The sequence below is a fragment of the Cryptotermes secundus genome, unplaced genomic scaffold (assembly GCF_002891405.2).
Source record: "Cryptotermes secundus unplaced genomic scaffold, Csec_1.0 scaffold1021, whole genome shotgun sequence".
In the NCBI taxonomy this organism is placed as follows: Eukaryota; Metazoa; Arthropoda; class Insecta; order Blattodea; family Kalotermitidae; genus Cryptotermes; species Cryptotermes secundus.
In genome coordinates, this window is record NW_019720728.1 from 335,255 (window position 1) to 351,142 (window position 15,888).

The following is a 15,888-nucleotide window of genomic DNA, read 5'->3' on the forward strand; positions in this document are numbered from 1 at the left end:
CTGGGATAATCCACGAAAATCCTCATTCAGGATGGCAGGTGTCCCGGTCCAGATGAGAACCGGAAATCACCTGAATATAATTTCAGATTGTTACCATTTGACCGACCTGCTCACTGTGTTGTGGTTAAGGAGGAAGGTGATCAGTGTATCCGGAACAATCGAAAAATGGGCACTGAAGGAACTGTTACTGCAATTAACATCATACAACTAATTGGTGCAAGAATAGCTTAAGCCTCAACCAACTACATTTGTTAATCAGGGCACTGGAAGACTGCTAGGGGAAAAAAACATTAAAATGTAGCGATATTAAGTTGAGAAACGAGATATGTCCCACTATTGTGTGACCACGTTTCCAAATCTTATAAGAAAATTGCGTTTTCATATTTGTATTTAGGCGCAACTTCAAATTAATACATGGTCTTATCTTTCGATGGTAAAAATGTAAAGATAACCCTGTAATAGGTCGTGAAGGCCCATAGAATTGTGAGATGTCGAGGGTCCCACATTTTCCAGACAGTCGGCTCACAGATGGCAGTGAAGTTTAAGTCTTACGCACCGGCCGCCCTTTACTCCTGGGAAGATTCCTGGTACTCATTTCCCTTAGACACTGAACAGTCTCCAGGGCCATAGTGGAGGTGAAGGGATTACGTAGATTGAAACATTCAATGATTTCATTGGGAACCGAAGTGCAGCTTCCCGCGCTGTAGCATAGTGATGAAAGCCACGAAAACGTCAGTGAAGATACTGGGCGCTGAGGCCAACATTATCACCTGGAATGACCCAAATACGAACCGCAAATATCCTGTCCGAGACCAGTTGCTTGGTGAAAGAGGTTTCGACTCGGGTTATGTTCACCCCTGTTTTAGTTTCTGATATTCATACAGAGTTTTATAAAATCGCTCAGCTGATTCAGCGTTCACTAAGGGGACGAACATAATTGTTCCAGGATGTTGAGAGGGTTGGCGGGGCGGTACTGCTGTTGACTTTTATTCGCGAGGTACTCGGTTGGAGTCCCGTGTTGGCCAGGACACTGTTATACTGACTGAGGCTTCTCCTTGTTTTCCTCCAGGCAAATGGAATAGAATCTCAATTGGGCTGAGACCTCGTCTTTCCAAATCCTTCCATGTCCTTATTCATCTGTCATCCCAATTTGACGTTATGTAGTGTAGCTACTGAAAGGGTTGTCGAATGACCCACAGACATATACCATAAAAGAGTTTCCTTATAAAATTATTGTAAGCAGGCACGGCATGACGAGAGGTAACAGGATCAGGGAACCTGGTTCCATCATGCAGATATGAGTACTGAGAATGTGTTAACGATTCGCAAAGATACATTTTATTTTTATATAATTAGAACAATAAATAAATATTTAAAAAATAACTTAGATTAATTACAAGCAACACCGTTATTAATTTATATATTCAACATTTTTTCAAAAGTTTAGCGTTGTAACCGATGATTGCCTACCAGCGTAATTCTCGAATATTAATGCTTGTTACTTAATACCAATCTTATACTAATCGTGACTTATGCTCAGTTTTGCATTAACCATTCAAAGAATTTACAGCGAGGAATGTTTAGATAAGGGCTACTCAAAAAGTCTCTGTTAGCCGGTGTGGTAACATGAGCGGCTTACTCCCACCCCACCAACCTGATTAAAAGAAACCTCCAGAATGTTCTCAAATAGCAGAATGAAAAAGCTTCGAGAATGAACTGGATATAGAGGATTCCAGAATGTTACGTCATCCCACAGTATTTAAAGGATTGATCCCGGATGGCGAGCAACCACAAGTAATCACAGCATGAAACAGACAAATAACAGACAAGCAAGGCAAGTAACCACAATACCCGACAATACCAGACAGACAAGTAACCACAGCACCACGCATGAAATAAGATGCAGACACGAGGGCTGGGAGACTGACGCATCATATACACCATTAGAGTTGTGCTGTGAATAACAAGGTGGTGTACAGTACGCGCCAAAGGTGTATCAGTGATTGTGAGTGACTGCTTTGTATCCCGTGTAGTGCTGTTAAATAAATCAAGTACATTATTACATCAATATTAAGTGTGGTCCAGAGACTTCTTCACAAAAACCTGTTCCTCGTCTGAGCAAGGCCCGTTAAGCCCTTAAGATGGAACCTCATTGCTCAAACTCATGACGTTGTCCTCTCTCTACTCCCAAGGCATCTCGACGTGGTTTTAAGACCAAGTAACGTCCATATCACCAACAAGGGTGAGAACAGAAAAGCTCTTACAGCATTTACACACCTTTGGAGAAATAGTCCTCGTTTCTGAGCAGAGAAATCACTCGATTTTATCTCGAACTTAACCGCGAAAGGCACTGCATATTCAGATTTGTCAGTGCCACACATATCCATTTTAAAGAAGAATGTTGACTGGCTTCCTTGTAACAGAGCAGGGTCCATGTGATTACATAGAGACTCAATATTGTTTAAATTATACGTTTCCAAATATACTATTGGAGCTAACTCTTTGGGGCATTTCATTTCAATGTCGATGTGTAAATCTAATGGTGCCTGCTCTATAAACTTATGTAGCGGTAGAGTATCTTTATCTGCATATTGCCGTCGTCGGTGCTCGACAAATGTGGGCAGGTACATGCTGCCACATAGAATCAACTGGCCAGCAATTTTGTGAAAGCCTGTGTATGAGGATGGCCACACGAGTTCGGCTTTGTCCTGAAACATGCGTTCTAATTTGTACAGATTCTGTTTCATGACGAAATCGTTATTTACTGTAATAAGCTGACGTAGACAGCGGTAGAGGTGTCTCTGCTCTTCACTCCACGTGCACTCACTCTTAGGCTCTCGTTCACCGAGACAGATTAGCCACGTCCTCTGCAGTCTGTATGAACACAAGAGTCAAGCGAAATGAATTACTTTAAAAATGCAAACATTAAACGTCAATAAATGCTAAAATATTGTTTGCCCTATACCATGACGGCCAGTGGGAGGGGCTGGGGGTGCATCTTTCTGAAAGGTAAAAGTTCTCCCTGTGCTTAACTAATTACGCACTACGCCATGAAGACGTATAGGGGAGTGGATGTATAGATAAACGTTTTCTTGATCTTGCTACTAACTGGAGCCGAATAGTCAGCTTCACGACTCGACCGTTTTACCCCCTGGGGAAAGTACCCCCGTATCCATTGGATAGGACCTCAGAGCTGGTATGGACGACGTGGAAAATAGAACATTCTTCACCTTACAAGGACTAGAACTCCGACCCCTCGGTCGCCCAGCCTGTAGCTAATCTCTAAATTGATTGCCCTATCCTGGCTCCCACAGGTTGCTAAACAACCAAAATTTAAGAAAGAATGAAACACAGAAAATATTAGTATCATTAATTACAGTATTTTTAAAGTTATTAGTTTATCTTTGATATTCTAGGGCAATCAGAATAAGTAGCCTTAAATGTCTTAACCGTTCTACAAAAGAAGAAACGATGCTTTGTTTACAGCGATATCCTGGTTAGGTATCATACTGTTCCATCAAATAAATCTGTATCTCTCAAGTTTCTGTTAAGTTTTTAAAATGTTTAAACTTTTTGTACCAAACATACAAATTTCATCAAAGTTTCTAAACGTAGTAGTTAGATTTCCACATTTCGTAGAAAATCAGGAAATTTTGAAAATTAAATGTCTGAGAAAGACTTGCTTTGTTTTCAGTATGTGCCCTAAATGACACTGCAAATATGGCACCCGTCCTCTATCAGTATATCGACTGGGAAACAAGTGTACGCACCTGTAACGAGCCTTGATATTGCATTCTGTCTTCCTGTTTGTTACTGCCTGTTGATATGGTCCTGTCCATTCTTCATCGTCCATTATGCAGTCAAGAAGGTCAATAATTTTGGACCCAGAAACGGAATAATCAGTATTAAACTGAGGTTCTGTTATTTCTTCGAAGTGGTTCATGAACCTCGTACAGAGCTGAGAAATCCGGTAGACGTAGTGACGGTCGAAGCCGATGTTGCCTGACGCCGCGGAGGCGAACCGGAGGATGTGCCGCAATTCGTCCAAGAGCAGCCCGCCGTAGAAGCAGGATAGGGGCACAGAGCCACTGCAGGGGCTACTCACGTATCGCCAGGTCACCGCTCTCAGGAGCCGATACTACACAACAAAAAAGAGTAGGATGTGACATCATGTATTATGGTTGAAGTTTGTGGACATTTCGAGGGAACATACTGTCTCCATCTTCTGCATATCCTTAGCTTAATCATCGACCTTGAATATGGAGTCAATACATTCCTCCGAAACGCCAGTAAACTACTACCAGACCATACGGTGTCCTACTAGTACATGGGCACCACCAGGCATTAACAGCACAAGATTTGTAGGACTGAAAATTTGTGCAAAAGGAAAGTACGAGTATGTCTTATAATATTAATAACTAGAACTAATAACTTCGACACAGAAAAGAGCAGCTGTAATGACGACTCACTCAGGCTACTTACCCGTGACCTCACCATTTCAAGAACACCAAAAATTCGATTGAGTGTCAGAAACTGTGACATAGTTTCAGTCGTGTTCACACGTTCCTCCACAGCATCCATAGTGCGGCCAATCCTTTTCCCCAAGGTCGATAGTTCAGAATTTAGAACCAGCGCAGCTACCTGTGAAAACCGTCGGCATACAAGTCTTAACTGTTCTGCCACTTCACGACTGGAACAGTTTCTGAATATCAATACTAGCACTTCTGTTGGTAATTCGGTTATGTTCAGCTTGATCTTATGGGAACCCATAGTTGATGGATTGTTTGACCGTCTGTAGGACTTACTCCGACGAAGGTTTCTGGAATAATGACTTTCTTTTAATTGTACGCTGCAATTTATACACCACTAGCTTCTGTCACGGAAAACTGCACATAGCAACAAAACTGATTCGCCGTGTTTCCCTGGAGACGGGTAGCCAACTCATCTGTAGCAAGAGCCGCTCGCAAGCGAATGTGACGTAATTTGTCGGCTCCATGTTTTTTTGTTTTTTGTAGTTACTCGTATAACAATTTTTAGAATTAATAGTGACGACCTTCCACAAGAAAAGTTACACACAGCTCTATCAAGAAGATTTCTCGAATATTAACTTCCTTTTAATATCTTAACTATAATAATATATATATATGTATATACATACATACGGTAATGTTTTCGAAAGTTAATGGGCCAAATTTCACCACTGTTTTTTTTTCATGTTTGAGTTACGGCTTTAATACACAAACCTACACACAGTTATATTTTATTTACAGAATTCTTCGTTATCTGTTAATTGTTAGATTTTAATATATGTACCTACCCTGTGATGCCATTCTTTCAATGTGGGAAACTATCTATGGTTTATTTGTATATATTCAAGGGCAGTGTCAAGTACTCATCCTAAACAGTATAAAATGAGTGGATGATCGTAAGTAATGAATTTTAATGGACGTGAACTAAATAGCCATGGCCTCATCTGAGGTAATATCACAGCAATTTCATGGGTGGGACTTCAGAAAGCAACGAGACAAGTCCTTGGATTTGACGTTCTAACAGCAGTGACTACAAAGAGCGTTCCCTTAAAGGAATTAAAAAAATGCAGTTTACCGCCTCTTCTCCACAAAAGCCACAGCAATGAAAACCTTCACACAGCATGAGTATCTCCGTGATTTAACACACTGTTTTCCCCGTCCCCTTCATAGCCACCTGAAGCATTACCATCTCGGGTAAAATTAAGGTTATGTCTAGCCTAAATTATGTACAGTGCCATGAAGATGTATGGTGTAGTGGAAGTATAGCTCTACCCCTTTCTACACCAGCTGGTGGTGAGTGGTCAGCTTCATGCCTCTGTCACTTTACCCCAAGGAAACAGCCCAAATTACCCAACTGTGTAGGAGGATGGATAGACCTCAGAGATGGTCTGGTGTTTGGAGAAAACTTCTTGTCCATACTGGAAACTGATTCCCGATTCCTTTGTCATTCTGCCTGCAGCCTAGATGGTATACCGACTTAAGTATCCTGGCTCCTAGCATTAACCTCCACTATTTCTAGTTATTTTCAAACACTTTATGTTGAATTTAAAGATACAGAATTGTGCAACTGATATCAAGAAACAAAATGTGAGGCTTCATTTAATAATTAATTCAAATTAATTTATACAGTCAGTAGAACATAGACGTTTGATTACATGTTTCAGTTTAAATGCAGTCGTCAGTTCTCAAAACATTAACTGCAAACTTAAACAGGGTGTAGAACATTTACCACTATTATACTTCTTGCAATAGCTGAATTATTTTGACTGTATAAAATAATGTGAATCAATGAAAATATAGAACAGGATGCAATTATGTGAGTTGATCCACTAAACTTAAGAAAATTGCCTTCTTTCTATTTTTTCATTTCTTCCCTGAACAAAATGTTGTGTGGTCAGAATATCTTGAATTCTCATGAGCGTAAGCCTGAAGTGATACTTTGACATATGTAAGTACTGTTGAAACTTGGTCTTGTTCTCTATTAACTTTCAGTCAAGTGTAACAGTCTTCCCTCTGAGGAAAGAACTGTCAATTTAAATGTGCCCCTCCTTTTCAATTCTGTCTTCTTCTAAGAACAGCACCATAACAGCCAAATTTTTATATGACTAATATTTTAACCCTTTTGCTAGGAAGAGAATAGCATAGAGACCTGTAGGTGTCCTGGAATACAACCGTGATAGACTCATGCCAGTCAAATGTGTGGAGGCCAGTATGAATACCAGAGTAAATCATTGGTCCTGTTATGGTCTGAGCCTTGTTGGTGCTGTTACATGCAGTATGAGTGAATTTTAATCAGAATGATTTTGTATGTACTTAGGTAGTTAAAGTGACACCAGAAACTGGAATTTTACGTCACTAGTGCACATTTCTCCCTTCCTATCCCAGTTGCATCCCACTGCTATACACAGTACTTCCATGTCCAAGCAAGTGACAAGATCTGCCTGTGCGAATCTGACAGTGTCATGACCCATATCACCATGTAGACAATTTTGGAGATAGCCAAGATGGAAATGTGTTTCAGTTCTATTTTGCTTGCTATATTTAAAATATTCTTATAATGCTAGTTTATGACATGAGGTATAACTTGGGCTCCTACACTTCCAAAATGAAACCTGAACATGAAAACACAATACGTCTTTAATAATGAGTTTAGCTTATGACTGATTAACAGAATTAGAAGAGATTCTCTTTTCATACAAAGAAAATCAGGAAGATATGAAGAGTGCGAAATTTGTATTTGGATTTCAATGAGAAAGCAATGGCCAATACATTGTACTAGACGTAGCATGTGAAATCTGATTGGCAGATTGTAGGCAAACCTGTTCAGCATGAAAAAATGTTTATAATGTAATTATAAAAATGAGGATGGTATGGAATTTTGATATTGTGACCCACATTTAACTAATGGTAGAATTGACCAGTAGTTCTTGTTAGAAAATTATTAATAACGATGATAATAATAATAATAATAATATCATTATCATCAAACTAAACATGATATTAGCAATATATCATTTGTAAATGTTGAAATCTATGGATTGTGCCTGCAACACTTTGTTAAGTGGAATAAACTTCCCAAACCACTATATGCTAATGACTGGTGCACAAGTATTCATTAAAGATACTGTTCGCATTATTAGAGCGAAGACTGAGTTCATGATAGTTCTTTGCTGTCCTTACCCATTTTATAATGTGTACTGACTGGCAATATCTCTAGGGCGTGATGGTACCCTTATGATTAATGATCAACAGACATGTTTAAGAAAGAAAGTGCTGTTGATCTTAACACTGAATGATCACTTGAATGACTGTCAAAGTTAGTTAGTTACACACTTTAATATTGCCCATAAGAAACACTAATAGATCAAAGTTATATACAACATGTGTAATTAATCACTTTGGCCTAATACCCTGATTACAATTTACTGACTTGACTGGCAACATTTCAGAGATTTACATATCTTTCATAGAGTCCTGAAGTGATTATGCAGATTATCAATTTTGGATATTAAGGCCCATAAAGTTACATCCTGCCCCTAAGATGTGGTGAAGTTTTGTGACTTTTGGAAAATTCAAATCTCAGCGATGTGTTCAAAGCTTACCAGATTCAAGACTGCTACTACATGACTTCAAACCTCAACTCACTTCTAATAGACTATTTTAGATGTATGAGGCAGACAAATAGATTACATGAGTCAATCCAGTAAATGATGCACATTATTCAGACCTAAGACTAGACACTGGTAGCTGAACTTCTGAAATCTGAAAGCTTTTATCCATCTGCACGATAAAAGTTTATATACTAACCTCAAAGACTGGGCAGAAATTAGTCTCCCGTACTTGGTAAATATTCCTTTCTGTCTAAAGTTTCAATTTGTATCTGGCTTCTAAACTGAATGCAATATGAGGGGCAAGTCCACTCAAAAAGACCTAATTTGTTCTGAAATATCATTAGGAGAGCAAAAGAATATTGATGAATTAATATGGTAGAAAGGGTAAAACATGTTCCTCTGCTTAACTAATTAAATATCACAACATGAAGACATGGGAGAGCTGAAGCATAGTTCCACTCTTCATTTCAGCATTAGATGGAGGTGAGTTGTCAGCTTCTGACACCAGCCGATTTCTCTAACTCATTCATGTAGCTGAGCCCTTCTTGAGAAGGGCTCAAATATGAATCGGAAAATTCGTGTCCGAGACCAGTTTCTTGGTGAAAGAGGTTTCGACTCAGGTTATGTTCACCCCTGTTTTAGTTGCTGATATTCATACAGAGTTTTATAAAATCGCTCAGTTGATCAGCGTTCACTAGGGGGATGAACATAATGGTTCCAGGAAGTTGAGAGGGTTGGTGGGGCAGTAATGCTGTTGACTTTTATTCGAGACGTACTCATTTGGAGTCCAGTCTTGGCCAGGACACTGTTATACTGACTGAGGCTTCTCCTTGTTTTCCTCCAGGCAAATGGAATAGAATCTCAATTGGGCTGAGACCTCGTCTTTCCAAATCCTTCCATGTCCTTATTCATCTGTCATCCCAATTTGATGTTATGTAGTGTAGCTACTGAAAGGGTTGTTGAATGACACACAAACATATACCATAAAACAGTTTCCTTATAAAATTATTGTACGAGGAGGGTTCCGTATATAATGCCTCCTATTTTTTAATGAAAACTACAACAGATACAGAAAGCATAACAACACAGTTAAATAGAGCAAGATTTCAGCTACTTACAGTTATTTTTCCACAATCACCACCATTCATTATGCACTTTTGCCAATGACGAACAAGAGCCTGTATGCCGCGCTTGTAAAAGTGTGCGCCAGCAGAGGCTAGCCACTTTCTTACAGCTGCAATGACAGCATCATCTGGAAAATGTTGTCCACGTAGTCCATATTTCATAGGCCCAAAGAGATGGAAGTGTCGAGGCGCTGTTCATTGTGAGGAATGGCAGCTGAGCAGGGACTCCCAGGGTGTGGCTTGTCGTGCACTTCACTTTTGCCACTGTTGAAACGCACTACCCTCCGCCTCACTGTGCTGATATCTAATGTATTGTCTCCGTACACCTTTAGCAAGTGTCGAAGGATGTCAATGGGTGCAATTTGTTCGGCAGTGAGAAATTCAGTAACACATTTCTCTTTCATACGCACTTCTATGTCAGACGAAATTTTGGAAGACTGCTCTATTTTCGCTATCTGTCGCACGACAACCAAATTAACAGTACATTGGCGGGAAGGTTCAACCTTTACTACAACACTACCAACATCCAGCTCAGACCTTACATATTAACGCAAAAAATAGGAGGCATTATATACGGAACACCCTATAAGTAGGCACGGCATGACGAGAGGTAACAGGATCAGGGAACCTGGTTCCATTATGCAGATATGAGTACTGAGAATGTGTTGTTGATTCACAAAATTGTCTTTTATTCCTATCCTTAAAACAATAAATATTTCAAAAATATCTTAGATTAATTACAAGTAACATTGCCATTAATTCACATATTCAATAAATTTTTGAATGTTTAGCATCTAAACAGATTTGGAAAGATAGTCCTAGTTCCTAAGTAGACAAATTATTCGCATTGTCAATCACTTGATTTTATCTTGAACTGAACTGAGGAGGGCAGTATGAATTCAGATATCCCAGAGCCACACACATCCATTTTAAAGAAAAAATGATGACTGGCTTCCTTGTAACAGAGCAGGGTCCATGGGCTCTATGATGTGATCACATAGCGACTCAATATTGTTTAAATTACATTTTTCCAAGTATTGCATTGGAGCTAATTCTATGGGGCATTTCATTTCTATGTCAATGTGTAAAGCTAATGGTGGTGACTCTATAAATTGTGGCAGCAGTAGAGGATCTGCATCTGAAGATATATTAACATCCATATTAGGGTCTTCTGGATGTTGACCGTTAGTCCGACACTGCAGTGCGCAGAACTCAACATATTCGTATACGTTTATGCTGCCATAGGAAAAAAAAAATTGACTAGAAAATTTGTGACAGTCTGAGTATGATGCTTGCGTCAGACATTCGGCTGTTTCCTGAAGCACGGGTTCCACTTTGAATTGAGTCTGGTCCATGACAAAATCATTGTTAATCATAACAAGACAGTGCAGCCAGCAGCACACAGGTTTCTGCTCTGTACTCCATGTGGTCTCACTCTTAGTCTCTCATTTACACAGACAGGTTTACCATGTCCTCTGCAGTCTGTACAAACACAAGAGTCAAGCGAAATGAATTACTTTAAAAATTTAAATATTAAACATCAATAAATGCTAAAATATAGCTCCCCTTATACCATGGGTGCCATTGGGGGGGTTTAAAGGTAAAGTTGTCTCTGTGCTTAACTAATTAAGTACTATGATATGAAGACATATAGGGGAGTGGATGTATAGATTCACATTTTCTTGACCTCACCACTAGCTGGAGGTGAGTGGTCAGCTTCACGCCCTAGCCGCTTTATCCCCAGGGAAAGAGCCCCCCTGGTACCCACTGGATAGGAGGTTTGATGGACCTCAGAGCCAGTATACACAACGTAGAAAATAGAAAATTCTTGACCTTACAAGGACTAGAACTCTGACCCCTCGGTTGCCCAGCCTGTAGCTAATCTCTAAAGTGACTGCCCTATCCTGGCTCCCACAGGTTTCTAAACAACCAAAATTTAAGAAAGAATGAAACACAGAAAATATTAGTATCATTAATTACAGTATTTTTAAAGTTATTAGTTTATCTTTGATATTCTAGGGCAATCAGAAGTAGCCTTAAATGCCTTAACCATTCTACAAAAGAAGAAATGATGCTTTGTTTACAGCGATATCCTGTATTAGGTACCATACTGTTCCATCAAATAAATCTGCATCTCTCAAGTTTCTGTTAAGTTTTTAAAATGTTTAAATTTTTTGTACCAAACACACAAATTTCATCTAAGTTTCTAGGTGTAGTAGTTAGATTTTCACATTTTGTAGAAAATCAGGAAATTTTAAAATTGAATTGTCTGAGAAAGACTTGCTTTGTTTTCAGTATATGCTCGTAAATGATACTGCAAATATGGCACCTGTCCCCTATCAGTATATCGACTTGGAAACAAGTGTACGCACTTGTAACGAGCCTTGATATTGCATTCTGTCTTCTTGTTGGTTACTGCCTGTTGAAATGGCCCTGTCCATTATGCAGTGAAGTAGGTCAGTAATTTTGGACCCAGAAACGGAATAATCAGTATTAAACTGTGGTTCTGTAATTTCTTTGAAGTGGTTCATGAACCTCGTACAGAACTCAGAAATCTGGTAGACGTAGTCACTGTCAAAGTCAATGTTGCCTGACAATGTGGAGGTGAACCGGAGGATGTGCCGGAATTCATCCAAGAGCAGCCCTCCATAGAAGTAGGATAGGGGCACAGAGCCACTGCAGGGGCTACTCACGTATCGCCAGGTCACCGCTCTCAGGAGCCGATACTACACAACAAAAAAGAGTAGGATGTGACATCATGTATTATGGTTGAAGTTTGTGGACATTTCGAGGGAACATACATGTATTATGGTTGAAGTTTGTGGACATTTCGAGGGAACATACAGTCTCCATCTTCTGCATACCCTTAGCTTAATCATCGACCTTGAATATGGAGTCAATACATTCCTCCGAAACGCCAGTAAACTACTACCAGACCATACGGTGTCCTACTAGTACATGGGCACCACCAGGCATTAACAGCACAAGATTTGTAGGACTGAAAATTTGTGCAAAAGGAAAGTACGAGTATGTCTTATAATATTAATAACTAGAACTAATAACTTCGACACAGAAAAGAGCAGCTGTAATGACGACTCACTCAGGCTACTTACCCGTGACCTCACCATTTCAAGAACACCAAAAATTCGATTGAGTGTCAGAAACTGTGACATAGTTTCAGTCGTGTTCACACGTTCCTCCACAGCATCCATAGTGCGGCCAATCCTTTTCCCCAAGGTCGATAGTTCAGAATTTAGAACCAGCGCAGCTACCTGTGAAAACCGTCGGCATACAAGTCTTAACTGTTCTGCCACTTCACGACTGGAACAGTTTTTGAATATCAATACTAGCATTTCTGTTGGTAATTCGGTTATGTTCAGCTTGATCTTATGCGAACCCATAGCTGATGGATTGTTTGACCGTGCGTAGGGCATGTTCTGATGAAGATTTCTTGAATATTCACTTCCTTTTAATTGTACACTGCAATTTATATAGCACTAGCTTCCGTTGCAGAAAACTATACAGTGTAGCACAAAAGCATAGACTTGCCGCATTTCCCCTGCCTAACTAATTAGGTGACACGACATGAAGACAGGAGGGTTGAAGTATAGTTCCACCATTCTTCACATCAGCATTAGATGGAGGTGAGTTGTCAGCTACAGATCTTGGCTGCTTTACCCCAGGAAAGGGCTTGCCATACTCACGGGACAGGGGGCTGTATGGGCCACAGAGCCAGTCTGGACGCTGTGCAGAGAAGAAAAATTGTTTGGCTCTGTCGAGAATCTGAGACCATCCAGCTCATAGCCCATCACTATACAGACTGAAATATCATTGCACATACGAGGGTTGGAACTTTAATAGTGGCAATACTGCTGTATAGATGCCATGCAACAGAACCAAATAATGTTGCTTATACCACACGTTAGTTACATACCTACCTTACCTCAGAGCAAATGGACTCTCCCTTCCCACATCACGCGCATACGCAGTAACGAGAAGAACACAGCCTCATGTTAGCTGGCGGTCTAATGTAGTGCTGTCACGATGTTTTCGAAACAGGAACAACGGAGTTGGATAGAGATTGAATGTGCCAGAGGCCGTACAGCATGACAGTGTCATCAAGGTCTCCAAGAGGCTTGTGGGGAATCTGCATTGACTTACAGAACAGTGGCAAGGTCAGGTAAAAGTCTTCAATGAGGGACGCCAAAATGTGGCAGACATGTGTTGGCCAGGTCATCCTAGTGTCAGTGAAGAAGAAATGTATGTTCTTTCCGCGTTACTGGAGTGATTGACGCCATACGATTCGTGAGCTGGCCTGAGAGACAGGATTAGCGCATACAACTGTGCTTCATATTCTTATGGAACGCCTGAGCATGAGAAAAACTGCATTATGATGGGTTCCACATGATTTGACAGAAATGCAGAAATGGCCATGATACGACGCTGCTAGTAACCACTTGGAGCGCCATGAGTGCGAAGGAGAGACATTCTTATGCTGGATGAAACATGGGCCAAATCATATGAGCCACAATGAAACGCCAATCGAATGAATGGCGTCATTACGGGTCACCACAAAAATAAAAAATTTGTCAGAACCCTAGCAATGTGAAAGTTATGGTGATTCTTGTGTACGACTGTGATGGCGTTATCCTAATGCATACTGTTCCCCGACACCAGACCGTCAATGCGCAGTATTACTGTTCATTTTTGGAACACAACCTGCGACCAGCTTTGAGAAAGAAGTGGTGACACTTTCCGCAGAACCCACCTATCATTTTGCAGGACAATGCTTGGCCGCATGCAGCACAACCTGTGGCTGATTTCTTCGATCGATGGGGCTGGGAAGTGCTGTACCATCCACCATACTTCCGGACTTAAGCCTTGTGACTTCAACTTGATTCCAGAGATGAAGGAACCACTTCGTGGGATTCGCTTCAGAACTGTTCCAGAGATTCTTCAGGCAGTAGACCGCTCCATTCGAACTATCAACACAACAGGTGCTGCTAAAGGGATCCTATGACTTCCACATCACTGGCAACAGGTTGTACACAATGCTGGTGACTACACTGAAGGACAGTAAAACTTCAAAACATGCGTCTATTTTGTATCAGTTGTAAATAAATAGTTGCCACTATTAAAGTTCCAACCCTCGTACAAATTAACAGGACAAAAATAAATCATAAATGAATACATTAATGATACTGGCGACTGTAATTTATTAAGCAAAAAACAGAAGTTGACTTGAAGCTTTAAACACAGTATCAGTAAACTAACTCCATGGAGCTGAACCCTTCTTGAGAAGCCACCAGTTGTTTAGCCACTAAAGAATTTCTCATTTTATGGAAGCCTAAGGTTCATCACCATGTTCACAAGAGGCCTCCAGTGGTCCCTATCCTGAGCCAGATCGATCCAATCCACATTACACTACCCTCTCTCTCAGATGCATTCTAATATTATCTTCCCACCTATGTCTAGGTCTTCCTAGTGGTCTCTTTCATTCTGGCTTTCCCACGAAAATACTAAATGCATCCTTTGCTCCCCCATGCAGGCTAGATGCCCTGCCGATCTCATCCTCCTTGACTTGATCATTCTAATTATACATGGCAAAGAGTACAAGTTATGAAGATCCTCATTATGCAGTTTTCTCTGTTTGTTATGGAATGTTATTGTATCAACATTTGCAGTTAACTCACGCAAATGTATTTAACATTCTTCCAAGAAATCCTTATTTGTTCATATAATCTTGAAAAATAAACAGCAGCATAATTTACAAAGACGAATGAATTACAAAAAATAATAAATTATTCACTTCTTCTTTAGTTGATTTCTATAGATAGCCTGTAACAATCACAAATAGTGAGGAGTTAATCTGTGTAGATTTGCTTAATGATGTGTTTCAATTAAAATTAAACTATGCAATTATGAGCATGACTCTTGCAGACAACTCGTAGGACTCTACATGGAAGACTGGCCCACTGCTAGATGTTTACACATGCAGGACTGTTAAAACACACAAGGAACGTGGAAGTACATCCATGTCCTGAGTGGGATTTGAACTCATGATCCAAACATTGGAGCAGCCAATGAAAAAATGTACCCTAGACTGCACTGTTACCATGATCTGCACCCAAAATCTTAAGAATCTTGTATATAAAAGTCAGGCTGGTGTACTCGTATATCTGTTTACCTCAGGCTGGTGTACTCGTATATCTGTTTACCACTATATCATATTCTGCCAGTCTGTCTGACATGTTGATAATTGTAAAAAGGCCTCACCACATCACTTGACAGAACATGTGTATATGCCCACATCTTCTGTCACTGTCAAAGCCAATGCATGTATGCAAGTTTGGTTGCACTCACTGAGCATGTGAATATCACAGAAAACTTTGGAATAAGACAGTACAACTGCTACTTTTAACTTAAGTTTTACTTTATAATTAAGTTGCTTAATCAATTGCAGAATCATATTACTGTGTTATCATAAAGATTAAATAAAGCCCTTTATGTCATTAGATTCAATGAAGATGATTTACTACTCTTATGTACATTCGATACTGAAGTATGGCACTATCTTTTGGGGTAATTATCCCCTTAGTATGAGTATCATTAAAATTAAAAAAA

At 39.9% G+C, this 15,888-nt stretch overlaps 2 protein-coding genes across 6 annotated transcripts in view; both read right to left on the reverse strand.

Moving 5' to 3' along the window:
- Positions 1-570: 570 nt before the first annotated feature.
- Positions 571-7,924, reverse strand: LOC111872796. Its single transcript, XM_023866985.2, has 3 exons — positions 4,483-7,924; positions 3,771-4,138; positions 571-2,874 (listed from the first exon to the last, which is right to left on the reverse strand). Exons 1-3 carry the CDS (start codon positions 4,768-4,770, stop codon positions 2,163-2,165), a joined length of 1,368 nt encoding a protein of 455 aa, XP_023722753.1. The 5' UTR covers positions 4,771-7,924; the 3' UTR covers positions 571-2,162.
- Positions 7,925-10,111: 2,187 nt separating this feature from the next.
- Positions 10,112-15,888, reverse strand: part of LOC111872805 — a 7,512-nt gene continuing 1,735 nt past the window's right edge. The window contains exons 2-5 of one of the 5 annotated variants that reach the window (XM_023867029.2): positions 14,033-14,246; positions 12,378-12,536; positions 11,637-11,990; positions 10,112-10,746 (exon numbers count right to left, since the gene is read on the reverse strand). In XM_023867029.2, the coding sequence (XP_023722797.1) occupies positions 10,714-10,746; positions 11,637-11,990; positions 12,378-12,476 (486 nt within the window). In that variant the 5' untranslated portion in view covers positions 12,477-12,536; positions 14,033-14,246 and the 3' untranslated portion in view covers positions 10,112-10,713. Of the gene's footprint in view, positions 10,747-11,636; positions 11,991-12,377; positions 13,346-14,032; positions 14,247-15,888 lie in introns of those variants that run through there. The other 4 variants (XM_023867012.2, XM_023867021.2, XM_023867003.2 and 1 more) reach the window with 4 other exon arrangements.

Bases quoted from the DNA above. Each gene is read 5' to 3' on its own strand.
- LOC111872796 (XM_023866985.2), bottom strand. From the start codon at position 4,770: ATGGGTTCCCATAAGATCAAGCTGAACATAACCGAATTACCAACAGAA. The intron at 4,139-4,482 runs GTAAGTAGCCTG...TTTGTTGTGTAG, and splicing joins TTGAAATGGTGAGGTCACGG to TATCGGCTCCTGAGAGCGGT. The intron at 2,875-3,770 runs GTGCGTACACTT...GTGTTCATACAG, and splicing joins AATATCAAGGCTCGTTACAG to ACTGCAGAGGACGTGGCTAA.